This window comes from Chaetodon auriga, chromosome 3 (genome assembly GCF_051107435.1).
Source record: "Chaetodon auriga isolate fChaAug3 chromosome 3, fChaAug3.hap1, whole genome shotgun sequence".
NCBI classification, from domain to species: domain Eukaryota; kingdom Metazoa; phylum Chordata; class Actinopteri; order Chaetodontiformes; family Chaetodontidae; genus Chaetodon; species Chaetodon auriga.
Genome location: NC_135076.1, coordinates 2988246 through 3003986, shown reverse-complemented (window position 1 = coordinate 3003986; position 15741 = coordinate 2988246). Strand labels below are relative to the sequence as shown.

General features: G+C 41.1%; 1 protein-coding gene across 5 annotated transcripts in view; it reads left to right on the top strand.

The window, feature by feature from the left end:
• szt2 (SZT2 subunit of KICSTOR complex) overlaps positions 1–15741 on the top strand; it is a 115480-nt gene that overhangs the window by 83872 nt on the left and 15867 nt on the right. For all 5 annotated transcript variants that reach the window (XM_076723362.1, XM_076723354.1, XM_076723346.1 and 2 more), the window contains 7 exons: positions 4261–4516; positions 4638–4717; positions 6336–6461; positions 8200–8402; positions 9144–9240; positions 10641–10721; positions 11736–11810. In XM_076723362.1, coding sequence (XP_076579477.1) covers positions 4261–4516; positions 4638–4717; positions 6336–6461; positions 8200–8402; positions 9144–9240; positions 10641–10721; positions 11736–11810 — 918 coding nt within the window. The remainder of the gene's footprint in view (positions 1–4260; positions 4517–4637; positions 4718–6335; positions 6462–8199; positions 8403–9143; positions 9241–10640; positions 10722–11735; positions 11811–15741) is intronic.

The following is a 15741-nucleotide window of genomic DNA, read 5'->3' as shown; positions in this document are numbered from 1 at the left end:
ATGCCTCATACCTTTAGATCAGAGGTCATCGGGTCTTTGTGTGTGTCCTCCTGCACCCACATGTATAGACTGTTAGATTAAAAATAAGAGTAATGTTTCTGAAGGAGTTCGTCTTTTTCTTATACTCTTCAGTTTGTTCCACTACACACACACTTCAAATGTGTTACTAAAAAGCAGCCACAATGCCTTCTGTTTCAAACTGCCAGTCAGTAAGCCTGCATATGATGGGGGTTAGGAGCTGCAGAGGAGAATGGGCTGCTAGTTCAGGTGGAATCAGCCTGTCAGGGCAGCATCTGGATTTACACTGTCGCAGAAGGTAGCAGGTCTAGAGGCGGACTTCACCCAGCTGTTGTATCCCAGGGAGGAATTCTGGTGATTTCCACATAAGTGATGATTTCAGTACCTGTTACACCACTAGCCTGTTTCACACATGCCTCATGTGTATTTCATTTCTAACTACAGCTGTGATTAATTTTCCTTGCTGTGATACACAACATTACACTGGCTGTTCTCCTTCCAAGTGCTGAAAGCACATCAGTGAACGACAGTGACCGTAATTCTTTGCATATATGACCCAAGTTTCTTTAAGTCAATACAGTCTCTCAATGAGAGTTTATTTCACGACAGAGTTTATGATCCAAATTCCAAGATAAATGAGTACCTACTGTAGGGTTTCCCAGGAGAATCTGTGACTGTCATGATTTTATCAAAGTCAAACAACATTTAACTTGTTACTATCCAAAAAACTGCAGCTGCTGTGAAGTTTCACAGCATGGCAGCATTTGTGTTATCTGTCATCGTAGTTGTTTCTCTCTGACTTTCCTTCACTTGGCCTTTTTCTGTGCTTCTGGGATCATCTAGTGACATGTAATCCACAGCTTGTCATGAATCTTGGGTCCTGGGTTTGTCAGAAATTCTGTTCCTTAAATGCTGTTTAAATCAGAAATATGAAATTAAAATCAGACATTCATCTCTTCTCTGAATTCACATGATTTTTTTTTTTTTTTTTTTTTTTCACGATCTGCTTTTTTGTCAGTGTTTAGGTTCTACAGCATCTTGTAACTCTGGTTTTGAAAGGCACTTTATAGATAAAGTTTACTCACTGCTTACTTTTTGGCCACTTGGTGGCTGCAGTGTAACAAGCTGTAAAATGTGACATTTTATCATCTTGTAAAGTTGATAGAGCTAATGCAAACAGTAGCATACAGTATTATAGATCCAGTTGATATAGAGCAACATTAGCATGGATTATAAGTAGGTTCTGTGAGCTCTAGTTTGGTCTCCATCATCTCCTGAGAAAATATCTGGCTCTTTAGCTGCTAAATGCTCCACTATGTTGACCAGCAAGTCTGCGTGCTGTTTGCTGCTGAGCAGATACACAGTGTTCTTAAAACCGAAACAATTAACTGACAGATGCAAATCGCTCTTCAGAGCTGAGCGGAGCTGCAGAGTTGAATCACAACTCTCTGTGGGTTAATCGCTATGAGTGACCTATTTCACATTGTCTTGTGATCCACTGCTAATAGTGGTTAGTGCCACTTTAATAACTTTCCATTCCTTACTGTTGACTTGAGTTCCTGTGGTGCATCTGTGCTCCTTCTGTGATCACACAAATTGAAAAGACAACTGGTGTAGAGCCATGCCTTTTAGATGGATGTATATTTGCTGACTAATGGTGAAACAATTAACTTACACAAGATGCTGAGTTATTAGTAATCCCTCCCACTGTTACTGCAGACGCATTCAGCCGAACACTGCTCTGCACAGAATGTCTTTCCTCATCCAGATAAGACTGAAGTAAAATTGAATAAATTCCAGGTGAAAAAGTGTTCCAGTTGACAGTCAGTATAAATGCTGGCAGGCAGTGACACGGTGTCACTAAATTCCCTCCCATATTCCTGTCACCTGCAGCTCCATCAGAGTGTGTTGCTGCTTTATTCAGGCTTGTTTTTGGTTTTGAGTGTCTCAGCAAAACTGCTGGACCTCCTGTATTAAATATGGAGCCGCAGATCAATATGCCACTGATGGTCTCTGCAGCACAAACCAAAACAAGAATCCTCAGCCATGTGACGAAGCATTTTTCTTCTTCTTGATCATTACTCCTCTGCATTTCCTGCCTTCTTATGTTGGCCTGATAGTATCTTGGAAATACAGCCCTGTCACATCAACAGCCTTGTTTTCAAAATGAAACCTTTAACTACCTCAATGCAATTTAATCCTTGTCAGTTTCCATTTATCTTCCTGGATCATTTATGACAGTATAGAGAAGTCTGAACGGGGCCGTTTTCACAGTCTAATTTTTCTTTGAGTGTGCTGCCAGTTACAAAAGTGTTCACTAAGCATATTTAACAGCCGCTCTTCCTTCACACTCCTACCCCTGCTCACCTCCACCCTCACATCATGAGTCAGCTGTCATATCAACCTCACTGTTCCCACTGGTGAGTAAGAGGACAGCAGAGCAGAAAGACTCAGTTTCCGACTTCAAGTCCAGTGATTTTCATTTCTGCAGCATTGGACACACTGAACAGAAGCTAGAGAGCCTGGCTGTTGGGTTTTGGTAGTTCAAAAAGACCTAAATGCAGAACGCTCTGGCAGGCAGGTTGAAAAACAAAAAGGAAGCTTTAATAATCAAAACTGAGTCGAGACTGACAAAATACAAAAGAGAGGGAAGACTAACGAGACAGGTGAAGCTATAGTAAGTAAAACAAAATATGGCACAAGGAGAAATTCTTTCAGTATGAAACAATCATTTGCAAATGGATTGCGTTATTTTGCAAAGTTTTCCTGAGCCCAGGTATCAATATCCTTTATACAATCATGTGTTTACGAAGTGGTGAATCCCCTTCACTTGTGAACAACTGAGCCTTTCATGTATGAAAGAGGCAGGCTTGCTTTTTAGACTACATTGTCCTTGTAGTGTTTTCAATTTCAACTTGGTTGAGTATTTATCTGGCAACAAGCACCTTTAGTAACAGCACAATATCAAATGATATGATGAGGACCAAGTGATAGATCATTGGCCAACTGTTTCAGCCCCTGTTGTTTCCAAGTGCATCTGCTTTTTTGTTTCATGCCTTCACAGCAGCACAAAGAACAGAAGGGCTCGCTGGTTACATGTTGCAACCCCTAAATGAATACGTCTTTCATCAAACTAATGTACAGAAACCCTTTGGCCAGCTAAATTTCCAGCATAGGAAAACATGCAGAATGCACAGAAGGGAAGGAAGGGAGTTGGGGCCCAGCAGCTCACTTTGCCAAGGGACACCTAGCATGTCAATCTCTTTATACATAAAGTATGCAGTGCTGTTGATTTTAAATGAAAAGTGTTTGAAAAATTCAGAAAAATGTCACGCACAGTGTTATTCCTACATTGTTGTGTAGAACAGGCTGCAGTAGAGATTTATTAGAGCAGCATTTTACAGCAAAGAAAGACACCAAATGCCCTTTTAGCCTTCCCCCTACAGCCAATTACAAAACATGCTCAAAGAATACAAAGAACCAAACTTTTCCTTTCCCTTCGATGGCCCTGCTCTTCATTGCTGCATTACTAATGAGTCCGGACAGAAGGCAGAGTCAGAGCAGCAGAAAATTTGCCTGAACAGAGCTTCATCTGTCATGGTCCTGATGAGAAGCAGAGGGAGCACCAGTGCACAGTTTGACCCTCCAGCCTGTGGGCAATGTGCAGCCAGCTCTGCCACACTGGGCATCTGGGCCCTGAGCTGCTCCACTGAACAAACTCACCCAAAAGTTCCTCTCAACAGCCACCAGGGCACATGAACAATGTTCTGGAAACTGAATATCCAATAATAATAATTCCCATCAACACTATTCTACAGTGCAGTTAATATACATGTACAATGTGGTCAGAAACATGTAAGCCCTCTTCACCACCATTCTTGTATTTGACCACATTTGGCCTGTGACTCAGGGGGGAGGGTGTTAAAGCCGACCAAGCAGAACACCCTAGCTTGAATGCATGCAGATGCAGTGCATCCCTAAAATTTTCAGTGGGATGAAGGTGGCTGGGTCATTGACATCATTTTAACCCAACAGTCCTCAAAACCTTCTTAGTTGATCCTGTTACTCTAAAGGGGGGTATTATCATTATTTAAAGGTACGCAACCTCTCTGCTCCTAATGGTTCAAGAGCTCCCGATATGGGCATTCCTTTGTCTGTCTCTGTTCTCTGTTTGTTTAGCACTTATTGTTAAACCATTCAATTAATGTCCTTTGTCTCTTTCACTGATGTTTCCTTTTCCAGGATCCTAATCCATTCCTAAGCCCCTCCATGGAGCCCGATGCGTTGCTGCGTAGCGCAGTTCCTCCTTTGCCCAGTAAAGAGCAGGGCAGGCTGAGTAGCTCTGGTCGAAGCCTTGCTCCGCTTCACTTCCCCTCTGAGCTGCTGCCCTTTGACGAGGCTCTGAGAGATGTCTGCACCATTCGACCCTTGATGGAAGGAGATGTTGTGGCCCGACATGGGGGCCAGCTCTTGGATATCAAAGCAGCTGAGCGAAGAGGTTAATACTGCTATTTCTACTATTTATAATAATGATAATAATAATTATAATATAATTTTTGTCCAATGAACCCATCAAACTCCAGACAGGGAGGCTAATGGCTTTGTCTTTGTGCTGGCAGAACTGGAGAAACAGATGAAGATAGAGAACCTGTTTGTGACATGGCAGCAGAGGTCTGCACAGTCCAACATGCCCATTTCAGTAAGTACCCCACATCATCATAGTTCTGAGATCCATTTGCAGACATAACTGAAATTTTTCTAACTTTACAATTATTCAGTATTGTAATAGTTGAAGGATATGGTCAAACTGCAGGGGAGAAGTGGACAAAATCTGTTATTTATTCCCCTCATATGCAGAGGAAATGCTTCTTTTTTTTAATGGCAGCAGAAACAGATTAAATCATGTTCTGCCATTTGCTTTAAACTATATGCAGCATTTATAGAGCATATATAAAATATGCTATATACGTAAACTTAATTGATAAAAGTACAAAGACAATATATTTAATGTTTGAGCTCATCACCTTCATTTTTGTAAATATACGCTTATTCTGAATTTGATGCCAGCAACATGTTTCAAACAAGTGACGACTCATCACTGGGTTTGAAAGTCACTCAAAAGCAGGGATGGAGTGAGGTTCACCACTTTATGAAAAACAACAAGGAATATTAATACATGGGCTCAAGAACACTCCATAAAACCGTTGTCTGGCCTCTCTTACTCTGTTGCGTGAATTTTCAATTGTCATTATGTCATTGATAAAGTTTGGCGTGTGCTTTCAAACAATGTATAAAGTATGTCAGTGTTGAGTGAGGATTCAACCAGATACCAAATAAAGTAACAGTTAGGTCCCTGGCTGCATTCAGACTACTGCTTTTCAGGAGTTTGATTTGAAAGCTAAGCACTAAAATGTTTTATGCATTAAGCCAGATATGAGCATCTGCACAATATGTGATTATGAAGTGCAGGATCATTTACAATTACGCGCTTACGCATGAAAACCTGGTGTGGTATTTGCTCAGGGGCTTTGTTCAGACAGGTGAATGGAATCAGAAGTGCGACACATTAAGAAACATAATGTGAACAATCTAACAACAAATTGGATCTGACCACTAAGTCAGAATTGAGTATTAAATTCTGTACTGTGAAAGTAGCTGAATGTCAAATCTAAGTAATTGGACCTGACGAAACCTGGGGGAATGGTGCCTTTCACTACTTTATGGCTTTGAGGAGGTACAATTACAGTTCAGTCCTCAGGGAAATCATTTAGTATTGCCTTGTTTCAAAGTGGGGAATATCCGAGCTAATTAAAAAGGTTTCTGTCTGCCACAGTGACATCTCAAGAGAGGTTACATGGTGGCATTAAATTTACGAATTTGATATTTCAACAGACACCCACAGAGCACTCTTACTCAAGAACATGTAAGGAGGTCTGCAGCCTGACCCAGGTCCAACAGAGCTCACAGCCATATCCACTGACATTTGGTTTTAGGCAGATTTTAATGCTACTGAATGAACTAAATTAACTGTTAGATGTGATCTGACTGCATCGTAGTCAGGTTTGGAACTTCATGTCAAGTCCCTGTACTTACTATACTAAGTTTAACGTCCATCTGCCAAACCTTTGATGTCGCAGCTGTCTGTGAACATTGCACAGTCTGCGATTAGCTACAATATGGAGCCCTGGAAACTTCCTTCTTGAATGCAAACTTATTATAGTCTTGTGTATCACAATCAACCTGCTTCTTGCAAAGTTTACCCTCTGCTGTGTCACTGTCCTATCCTTAAATGATAATAACAATGGATGTCTCAACAGGGAACAGATTTGGAGACCCTGAAGCAGTCGTCCAGGCTGGTCCATTACTGTGCCACCCCTCTCCTCTTTGACCCCATCTTTCGCAAGCAGATCCAAGAGGAACAGGTCGTTCAGCCTCCAGTGAAGGTATGTTTGCAGTCTGCCTCAAAATGTTACAGGTAAGGAAGGAGAGGTTGTGTCTTGGTTAACTGATGTCTATGTCATATTCAGTAGCAGCACAAACTATATTAAATGTTGAAACAATTGTTCACTTAGCCTCTTCTCTGTTGCAGTACCCTTTGGGCTTTTGATAATATTATTTATCGTGGTTTTAATGGCTAATGCATTTGAAATTAGCCTTTTGGCTAACACATGTACATAAGATAAGATAAAACTTTATTGATCCCATGCCACGGAAATTAAGTTGTCACAGCCAGCAAAGTATTAAAAGATAGGCAAAAAAGCAGTGGCATATAAAGTTCAAGATAAAAAGGACACAGGATAAAAAAAAAAACATAATGCACAGATTAGAAAAGACTATTTGCATGAAAATCTACCAATACCATATGTTGAATTGCACTTGAGAAAATAATGTTAAATAAAAGAGAACATTGAATTGCATCAAATATGGATAATAAATACAGTGTTCATACTATTGCACAGTTGAAAATATATAACACTGTAAAAATTGCACAAGAGGTAATGGATGTGAGCATATAGTTGTATAAATAAAAGTAGTGCAAAAAACAGTAGGTTTGTGATGAAATGAGAAGCAGCATCAATGCAGTGCTACATTACATGATGTTGAAGTTAAACAGTCTGACAGCTGTTGGAATGAAGGACCTGCGGTAGTGTTCTATCTTACACAATAGATGCAGCAGTCTATGGCTGGAGGAGCTGCTTAAGCCCCCAAATGTCTCATGCAGGGGCTGGCAGGGGTTGTCCATGATTGATATCAGCTTGGGTAACATCTTCTTCTCGCCCACCTCCTTAATGGTGTCCAGAGGGCAGTCCAGGACAGAGCCATGTCTCGTGACCAGTTTATTCAGTCTTTATCTGTCCCTCTCAGAGCTTCCACAGCCCCAGCAGACCACTATGTAGAAAATTGCAGATGCCACCACAGAGTAGGTGTCCTTCATACTCCAAAGGACCTTAGTCATCATAGTAGGTGGAGACGACATTGTCCCTTTCTATACTGATCATCTGTGTTGTTTGTCCAGTCCAGTTTGTGGTTGAGGTGGACACCCAGGTATTTGTACTCGTTCACAATCTCAATGTCCAAACCCTTGATGTTCATCGGTGTAATTTGTGGCACATTCCTGTGGAAGTCTATCACCACCTGCTTTGTCTTGCTGGCGTTTATGTGCAGGTGGTTCAGTCTACACCAGTTGACAAAGTTGGTTGTGACCTCCCTGTAATACAGTTTGTTCCCCTGTGATACACGTCCAACAATGGCTGTATCATTGGCGAACTTCTGGATGTGACAGCTAACTGTGTTATGTCTGAAGTCCGATGTGTAGAGGGTGAAGAGGAAAGGAGAGAATACTGTACCCAGGTCCTTCAAGCTTCCCCCCCCATTAATGATGGTTGGATTGTGTTCAAAACACCGGAGAAGTCAAAAAACATGACCCTTTTCCCGAAAGGACAGCTTCCAGATTTATAGGGACATTTTATTGGTTCATGAACCACAGAGAGGACACTCGTGCATTTTCAGTCAAAGTATTGTAACCTACTGGCTTTTAGCTACAGTTTAAGGTATATTCTGTTTTCTTAATATACACAAGTGGACACAAAATCTGGTCTGCATACTGGAGACTTTTATTTGGTTGTTTAAGTGATGCACAGTGTTCTGCATATGTTTGAAATAATGTTCTATGTGCACCAGAAACGGCATCGCTCCAGCGACTCCACAGCATCAGGTCGGGACCGAAGCTACAGCACTGACTCAGCTGACATGCTGCCCAGCCGACTGAAGGAAGAACCTTGGCTGCTTGAGATTTCCAGCACCTTCCTCCAGCAGTATGTTCAGTATCTGCAGAGCATGGGCTTCATTCTGGTCCAAGTCCGGCCTCAGTCTCCAGCTCGCAGGTTGGTATATACAGGAACGGTTTATCTTTTGCCTTCAATTGATATTGTCTACTAATAAGCATTACTTTCTGCCAGTGTTTTTTTCTGGTTGGCATATGTCGTCATGATGATTGAGGCTCTCTCTTTGGTTAGAGTAGGCTGGAGAGCATGTGTAACCACGCTGCAGTACACTATAAAGCAGGACATGTCCTTCACATCATATCCTGATTGTACTATACACAGTAGATGAAATGTAACTAATTTTTAAGTATTACAGTGTTTTCATCCAATTTGGCCTGTGCTTTTGGTTTGCTGTTTGAAAAAGATGAACTGCCCGACCAGTCCATTTAGAAATGAACTGTATATGTTACACAAAGTGCTTTTCTGCAGCTGCATCATGCTTTTTTTTGTGAAACTTAAAAATGTATCAGCTCATTTCTGCATCTCTACCAGTCTCTTATTCTCCTCTTCCTTTTCCATCGTGAGCAGCATTTATCCATTAGTCATCATGTGTGTTTTGATCCTCATCTGACCTCTGACCTCCTTGCACTGCTGCCCCATGGCTGATATAACCAGAGCAGATGCAGGGCAGATGCCCGTCCTGCCTTCCTTTCACTTTCTAGGCTCAGACCTTGTGACTCTCTCTGAATTACGTCTTTTGGGTTGGCTGCTTGTGGCCATCAGCCCTTGGGTCCAGGCCTCTTTGGTTTAAGCAGACCCTATCTGACCCCTGTCCTCCACCCCACTCCTTATCTCTTACAGCATTGCCCGGGCTCGCGCTGCCATGCTGAGCTCCATGTCATCAGAAGGGAGGATGTCTTTTTCTTATGTAAAGCAGAAGAGTGAGGACAGCCCTAAGGTTAGTGTTCACCCCAGAGATCCAGAAATTTCATTCTCTAAACACACACACACACACACTTGGGGATTGAGCCAGGCTGTGAAACAGTAACAACTGTCCATGTGTCCAGTTCTTCCACAGGGATGTTTTATTTCTTATTGTCCCTGTCATGAATTCCCTTCTCGATACCTATACATGAACTGCATTCAATTTCTGAATATGTTTGTTAGAAGCTGGAATTAAAGTAGTATTAGTAACAGTGAAGTTAAGCACTGTTATGAGATGCACAATCTAAAGTATCAAAAACCTGCAGCAGGAACATCTAACACCAGATGCCAAATATGACAACCATAAGCACAGCATAGCTGACCCTCTCCATAGGCAAATCAGACACTGAAGTGCTGCCACGAGAATATGGCTTGAGTGAGGTGGACCATGCAGACTGAAGGCAGTGCTGCGAGTCAAAGCCAAACGCTTGGCAGCAGAGATCAAGAGATGACTCGTTACAGTTTTCTAAGCTTTGACCTCGTGCAGTGGAAGCTGGTACATTACTGTTCACTGTATATATTTTCGATCTTTTTCCCAGTAAACTGGATTTATGCTTCTGACAACAATATTGCTTATAGAGTGTTTGTGTTATTGTAATGATGAAGAAAGACCACAGTGCTTAATTCCCTGCAGGGCGTTCATGAAACACGGTGTATTTTTTTGTCAGGCAGTGGTAACCTTTTCATTGCTGCTAACATCAGTGTGAGGGGACTTGCATGAGAAGTTATTTTCCTTTGTGGCACACAGATAACAACTTCAGCTCTCACGAATAGGACTGGCTTCCAAAACCTGGTTCTGAATTGCAACTGGTTCTAAATTTGAAAGAATCTGGACGTATTTTATGGTTGGTTCATTCTTCTATCTGACGAAACCAGGGAGTGAGATTAGCAGGTTTGGTTTTGCGCATGCAGCCACTCCACTCCACACCTCTGCACGAGGACTACCACACACACACACACACACACACACACACACACACACACACACACACACACACACACAAAAACACACTATGTTTACATGTACAAAATATTCCATTTTTTATAATTTTGAATTTTTTTTTTATTTTGAATAAGACAATATTCCTGCTACGCAGGTGGCTTTCCTGTTGCAAACATTGCTGTTGTTGCCCGCGAAGCAATATTTTGCTATCTTAAAAATGAATAGTACTTCTAACAATAACAATAACAATAACAATAACAATACTACGACTACTACTACTACTACTAATAATAATAATAGTAATAATAATAGTAATAATATTGAAATTCAAATCCTATTCTAAATTTATTCCAGACCGATAAGGAGTATTGATAAAAGCAGTCCTCAGACAAACCATGATTGTAAGATTGTTTTGTAAATGACTGTTGCAGACTACAGCATCTGGCACTACCGCATATCACCTCCAGAGGGCGCTGCCAGGGGGGATCGTGTTGATGGAGCTGGCTTTTCAGGTGAGATGAGGATCATGAAGGACACTCAGAATCATTATGTTACTCACTATGGAAACATGTTTGTTAATATCACAATGCTACAATTTGGTTGGTCCCTTTTAATGTTTTAGCGCATTCATGTAAGTGTAAATTTAGTGGCAACAATTTTCTGGAGCATGATATAGATTTTTACAGTGACCTCCCCCAGACAGACAGTGTATAAAGTACAGTATGAAAATCAGTTTTCACAGGCTTCAAGCATCCTTTAAAAATGGTCCAGAGGTTACAAAATGGCTACAGGTATTGCACCATGTGACATCCAAGGAGGGTTGAATCAAAGGCAGCTGGGCCAGAGTCTAGACAGCTGAAAATGTTTCGCCTCTCATCCAAGGGGCTTCTTCAGTTCTGACTGGCTGTAGGGGAGTCCCAGGTATTAAACCTCTGAAGGGTTGTTATCAAGGTCATTGATACCACATGGATCATTAGTGCTCCTGGCAGTCGTGAGAGTTGTTGGAGTCACCTGAGGCCAAGTGTAAACGAAACTCATTAGAGTTGTCACATGAGGCCAGCTGTGAATAGTTGTCCTAGGAAGGGATGAAAGTTCAGCCTTGTAGGTGGGGTTAAGTGATGTCATAGACCTCCTCCTCAGTTGACAAAAATAGCCTCCCTCATTCCTCATGCAAACCATTTGTCCTCCCTGTCCAAAATATGTTCTTTGTTGTCCTCCAATGAGTGTTCTTATGTTTCAGGTGGAGGTAAACTGCTGAGTCTTGACCTGAAGATTTGGCCCTCCTGTGTTGAGCCATACATTTGTTTAATGGTTGTTTAAATATACAAGTCTGTGTGTTTCTCTCTGCATTGGACTGCATACACGAGATTACTTTTCTCTGTTGGGATGAAAAAGTAAACTTACTCTTCTCCCAGAGTTCAGTGTACCGTGCTCCCTGTAGATGAATATATCAAATGCTCAGCCACACATCAACAGTGTTTTGTTTTAAAATAAAGAACCATGTGTTCTCCATCTTTGTCTGCCAGGGGTGTTACTTCTGTGTGAAGCAGTATGCACTGGAGTGTTCCCGTATTCCCATGGGCCAGACAGTCAACTCCCAGGTAAATGCTTGACAGAAATCTGCACTGCCGTGTGGATGCACAGCTCTGGGCTGTGCCTGTTCTTCTGTGGGGCTTTGTTGGGATTTGAAGCATGAAAAGGAGGATAAGAGAGCAAGAGTAACAAAATGGAACACTAAATGATATAAATGTCTCAATTTCACATGTGAGAGACCAGGTGTGCTGATCTCCTTTCATATCAGTGGTTTTACACTTGGATCCAGGGACACCTGGAACCCAGAGGAAGGCTTTGGGGTCCTGAACTGGGTTCTAGGGGTTCTTAAGAATGTTCCAGGGCTGCTGTTTGGGTGTCCAGGGGTCTTGGAGGATACTCCATGGGTCAGTATGATTGAAAGTTTTGATGTTCTAGGGATCTTCTTTGGGATTTCTAGGGATTCCCTGTACATTGGAGATTATTTTCACCATATTTTCAATATAAATTATTGCAATTAAAAAATACTTTTCTAATGACATTCTCCACTTACAGCTCATTGTAAACTTTTCATTTTCAGTGTAGATATTTCTACAGCTTGGTGCAAAAAGACAGCTTAACTCTCCCAATATATGGATAACTCCCTAGAACAGGATAATAAAATCTGAATAAATGTCAGTCTTGGGGTCAATGGTGCAAGAATGTTTGAGAAGTGCTGATGTATACTATTAGTGCAGCAAAAAGTTGGCCCATGATAGAAGCTGGTCAGGACAGGATGTGAAGATGTGATCCGCAATTTAAGTGTTCAGTTTCCAACAAAATACATCAGTATACCATGTATTTTTATTTTGTTGCTCTGTGGTCATTGCTGTAGTTTTGCTTTATGTTGTCTCTGGTGCTATGATATCTTTGCTGAGGGATGACCTGGTGTCTACATCTGCTGTGGTGATATTACACTGAACTTTAAAGAGGTTACTTGGTCAGGCTGATAATAAGGTTAGTAGTTTGTGATGTCTCGTTACTTGGGTTGTCGTCTGTTAATGAAATTCAGTAATTACAACTGGTGCTATCTTATCAGCTTTTTACTGGTGTGCATGTGGATGACAAAGTGAGCAGCTGGATGGAAGGAAAGATTATGTCACTGAGCCATTTGTTTTTGGACTGAAAGTAATTCCATCCACATCCTGATGGCATGCGTGTTCACATGTAGAATAAATAACTGACAGGTGTACTACACCTGTCAGTGTAGTATCACTTTCTATTTGTATTAAACCTGAGTGCAATTTAGATTATTATAGCAGAACAAACAGTATGATAAATAAATATGATCCATATAAGCGAGGGGTTTTAAACCTGCGGCAAGTTCAACTGCTGCTGTCTTTCTCAAAACTGCAAAGCTGACGAGAAAAACATACAGTCGTGTTTCAGATAGATGTCTGTCCTGTCTGTCACAGTCAGCGGCTGTCAGTACTTTCTCTGTGCACAGTGTTTGGCTTTATCTTCTTACCTCCACAGTGGGTTAGTCGCTGCTCTGTGCACACTAGAGGACTGGATTTACAGGAGAAAAACAGGCAGCATAGAAACGTGCATAACATCTGCAGAAATGCACATAACCTCAGTACGTAAGTGCATTTAATTGCAGCGATTGTTGTCTGGATGCTGCAGAATGACATCATGTCAACACACCACAGTTAATTAGAACAATGATGATGAAAAGAAAATCTTAAAATGTGATGCAACTGAATTTGCATATGAATTGCTGCTTCTTGTTTTGCTTTGTTTTGTTTTTTTTTAATTGGAAAGAAGGCTGTGATGCACAGGATTAATGAGCTCCAGTAATCTGACATCCCCCACTTAGAAAAGCAGAATACTGAGTTTTAGAGTTTTAAGTATTCTAATTGACCAGTCTGGTGTGGTTATTCTGTAGCAGCCTGGTGTCATTTTCACTTGAGTGCCATGTGTAATGGCACTGCACTCTGGCACAGCACTTCTCCAATCAGAGGCTGCAAATTTATCAGTGTCCTGCTGTCTTCAGATGGCTGCAGGCTCTTAATGAACTGATGGAGAAGCTTTTCATAATATATGCAGTGTATAGGCATATATTTATATATAGTGTGTGTGTGTGTGTGTGTGTGTGTGTGTGTGATGAAGGAACATGACACCCAGTGCAACAGTGATTTTAATAGTTTTTGGACAGCAGTGAAGCTCTATGGCAGAACGGTCATTAGGGAAATGAGTTGCTGCTTTGGGTCTTCTGGTGGCTTATGTTGACAACTGGGAAATGATGCCAGACTGATCCTTTAATATTTTCATTCAATTCTAACCAAGGTAAAAACATGAAGTGCATCACAAAACAGTTTTTCTGGCACAGGCCTGCCATATACTGTGTGGTCAACAACGACAACAACAACAAAACAAAATGATGAAAGCAATGGGCATGTTATCTTTGTGCATGAGTCACAGCATGCTACAGTCAGTACATTTCAGTACAGTTCATTCTGATCTTTACCCGGTTGATGAGCACACTATGAAGCTGTGATGGCAGCCGTTCCACACATGTTTCTCGGATCTGGGGTCCCCAGGGTTCAGCTGATTGACTTATCTTCCCCCTCTCATTCTTCCACTTCTCTTCTCTGTATATTAAAGCTGAACTGAGGCCATGTGGGCTGGTAATATGAAGTGTAAATATTTGAAGTGACTGTCTTTCAGTGTCTAGATGTGTGTCCCTGGGCTATGTTGTGTAGTTTTTCTCATTCTGTTTCTTACCAACACATCCAGGTACCATACTACTAAATGACGTCATGGTAGAACTCAGTTTTGGGGTTAATTTTCCAAATGTTCTTAAACAGAAGTGTAGAACATTTTTGTCATTTAGTTTGAAAACTGTAGACATTAAACTTTGCCTTGTTGGCCATTATATGAATATTTAGAGGTTCAATAAAAAGGAAAAAAGTCAAATGTCTATTTGTCAGATATTTTACAAAAGACCTGATCTGCATTTTCTAAAATATAAGATAAGACAAGTTTAGACTCTTGGAATTACTTTTTAATTCAGTAAAAGACAAATCTAATGACTTCTTAGACCGAGCTCACTCTTCTCCCTTGAAGAACAGTTGTTAAAGTGCTTTTAGCCATTGACCACAAGAAATTATTGTTATTGGCTAGCTGACAATAAGTCTGATCCCAGACTTATATTTACCAAAAAGCTAAATATGTATGATTAATGATACCTAATACCAGCAGCAGCTTCAGCCCACTTTATTGTCCACAAGCTACTTCATCCAAACACTAAAGGTCCTGATTCCAAACTATTAAGTTGATCATCTTAAATTATTGATACAATTTGAATGAAAGTCTAACTGGGAGAGTGTGACTGACATGAAGGGATCCACTAGAGAGAACACATATCTGTTGGAGTTGTTGGGAGTATAGAGAGTCAGTCCAGCTGTGGTTGTACAGACACTGGTCTATGGAGAGTAAACAACTGACAACACCAGCCAAGTTTAATCCTGCCTTCATCAACGTTTGTCATTTTAATGAGTGAAAGTGGTCAGTGCTGGCTAACATGAGAAGCTGCCCCCTAAATGTTTTGTATACTGCTCATTGCGAATAAGAGCGGAGCATCAGCAGATATTTTTATCTTTGGGGTTCGGCAAAATCTGTGTATTTTGCCGAACTAGGTGTTAGAAGAGAGTCAATGGACCAAATATTTTCACGTTCACACAGTCTGATCTCCACTCACACATGCAGGGAAATGCTTGCCTTGTAAAGTCTGGCTGTCATTAAAGAGCAGCACACTGCAACACTAGCAGACTGAGGCAGACTAAACACAGCATGTTCATTTTATCCCCAGGCTGGACAAACTCTTTCTATCAAAACCCTTTTCGATTTTTAGAACATCCTTTGAGAGACATACAAAATTATTGAACACACATATCACCCTAACCTCTAATGCGATGGGGCTTGCACCGCTTCTCTTTGGAGAGGCATTTGAAGGCAGGT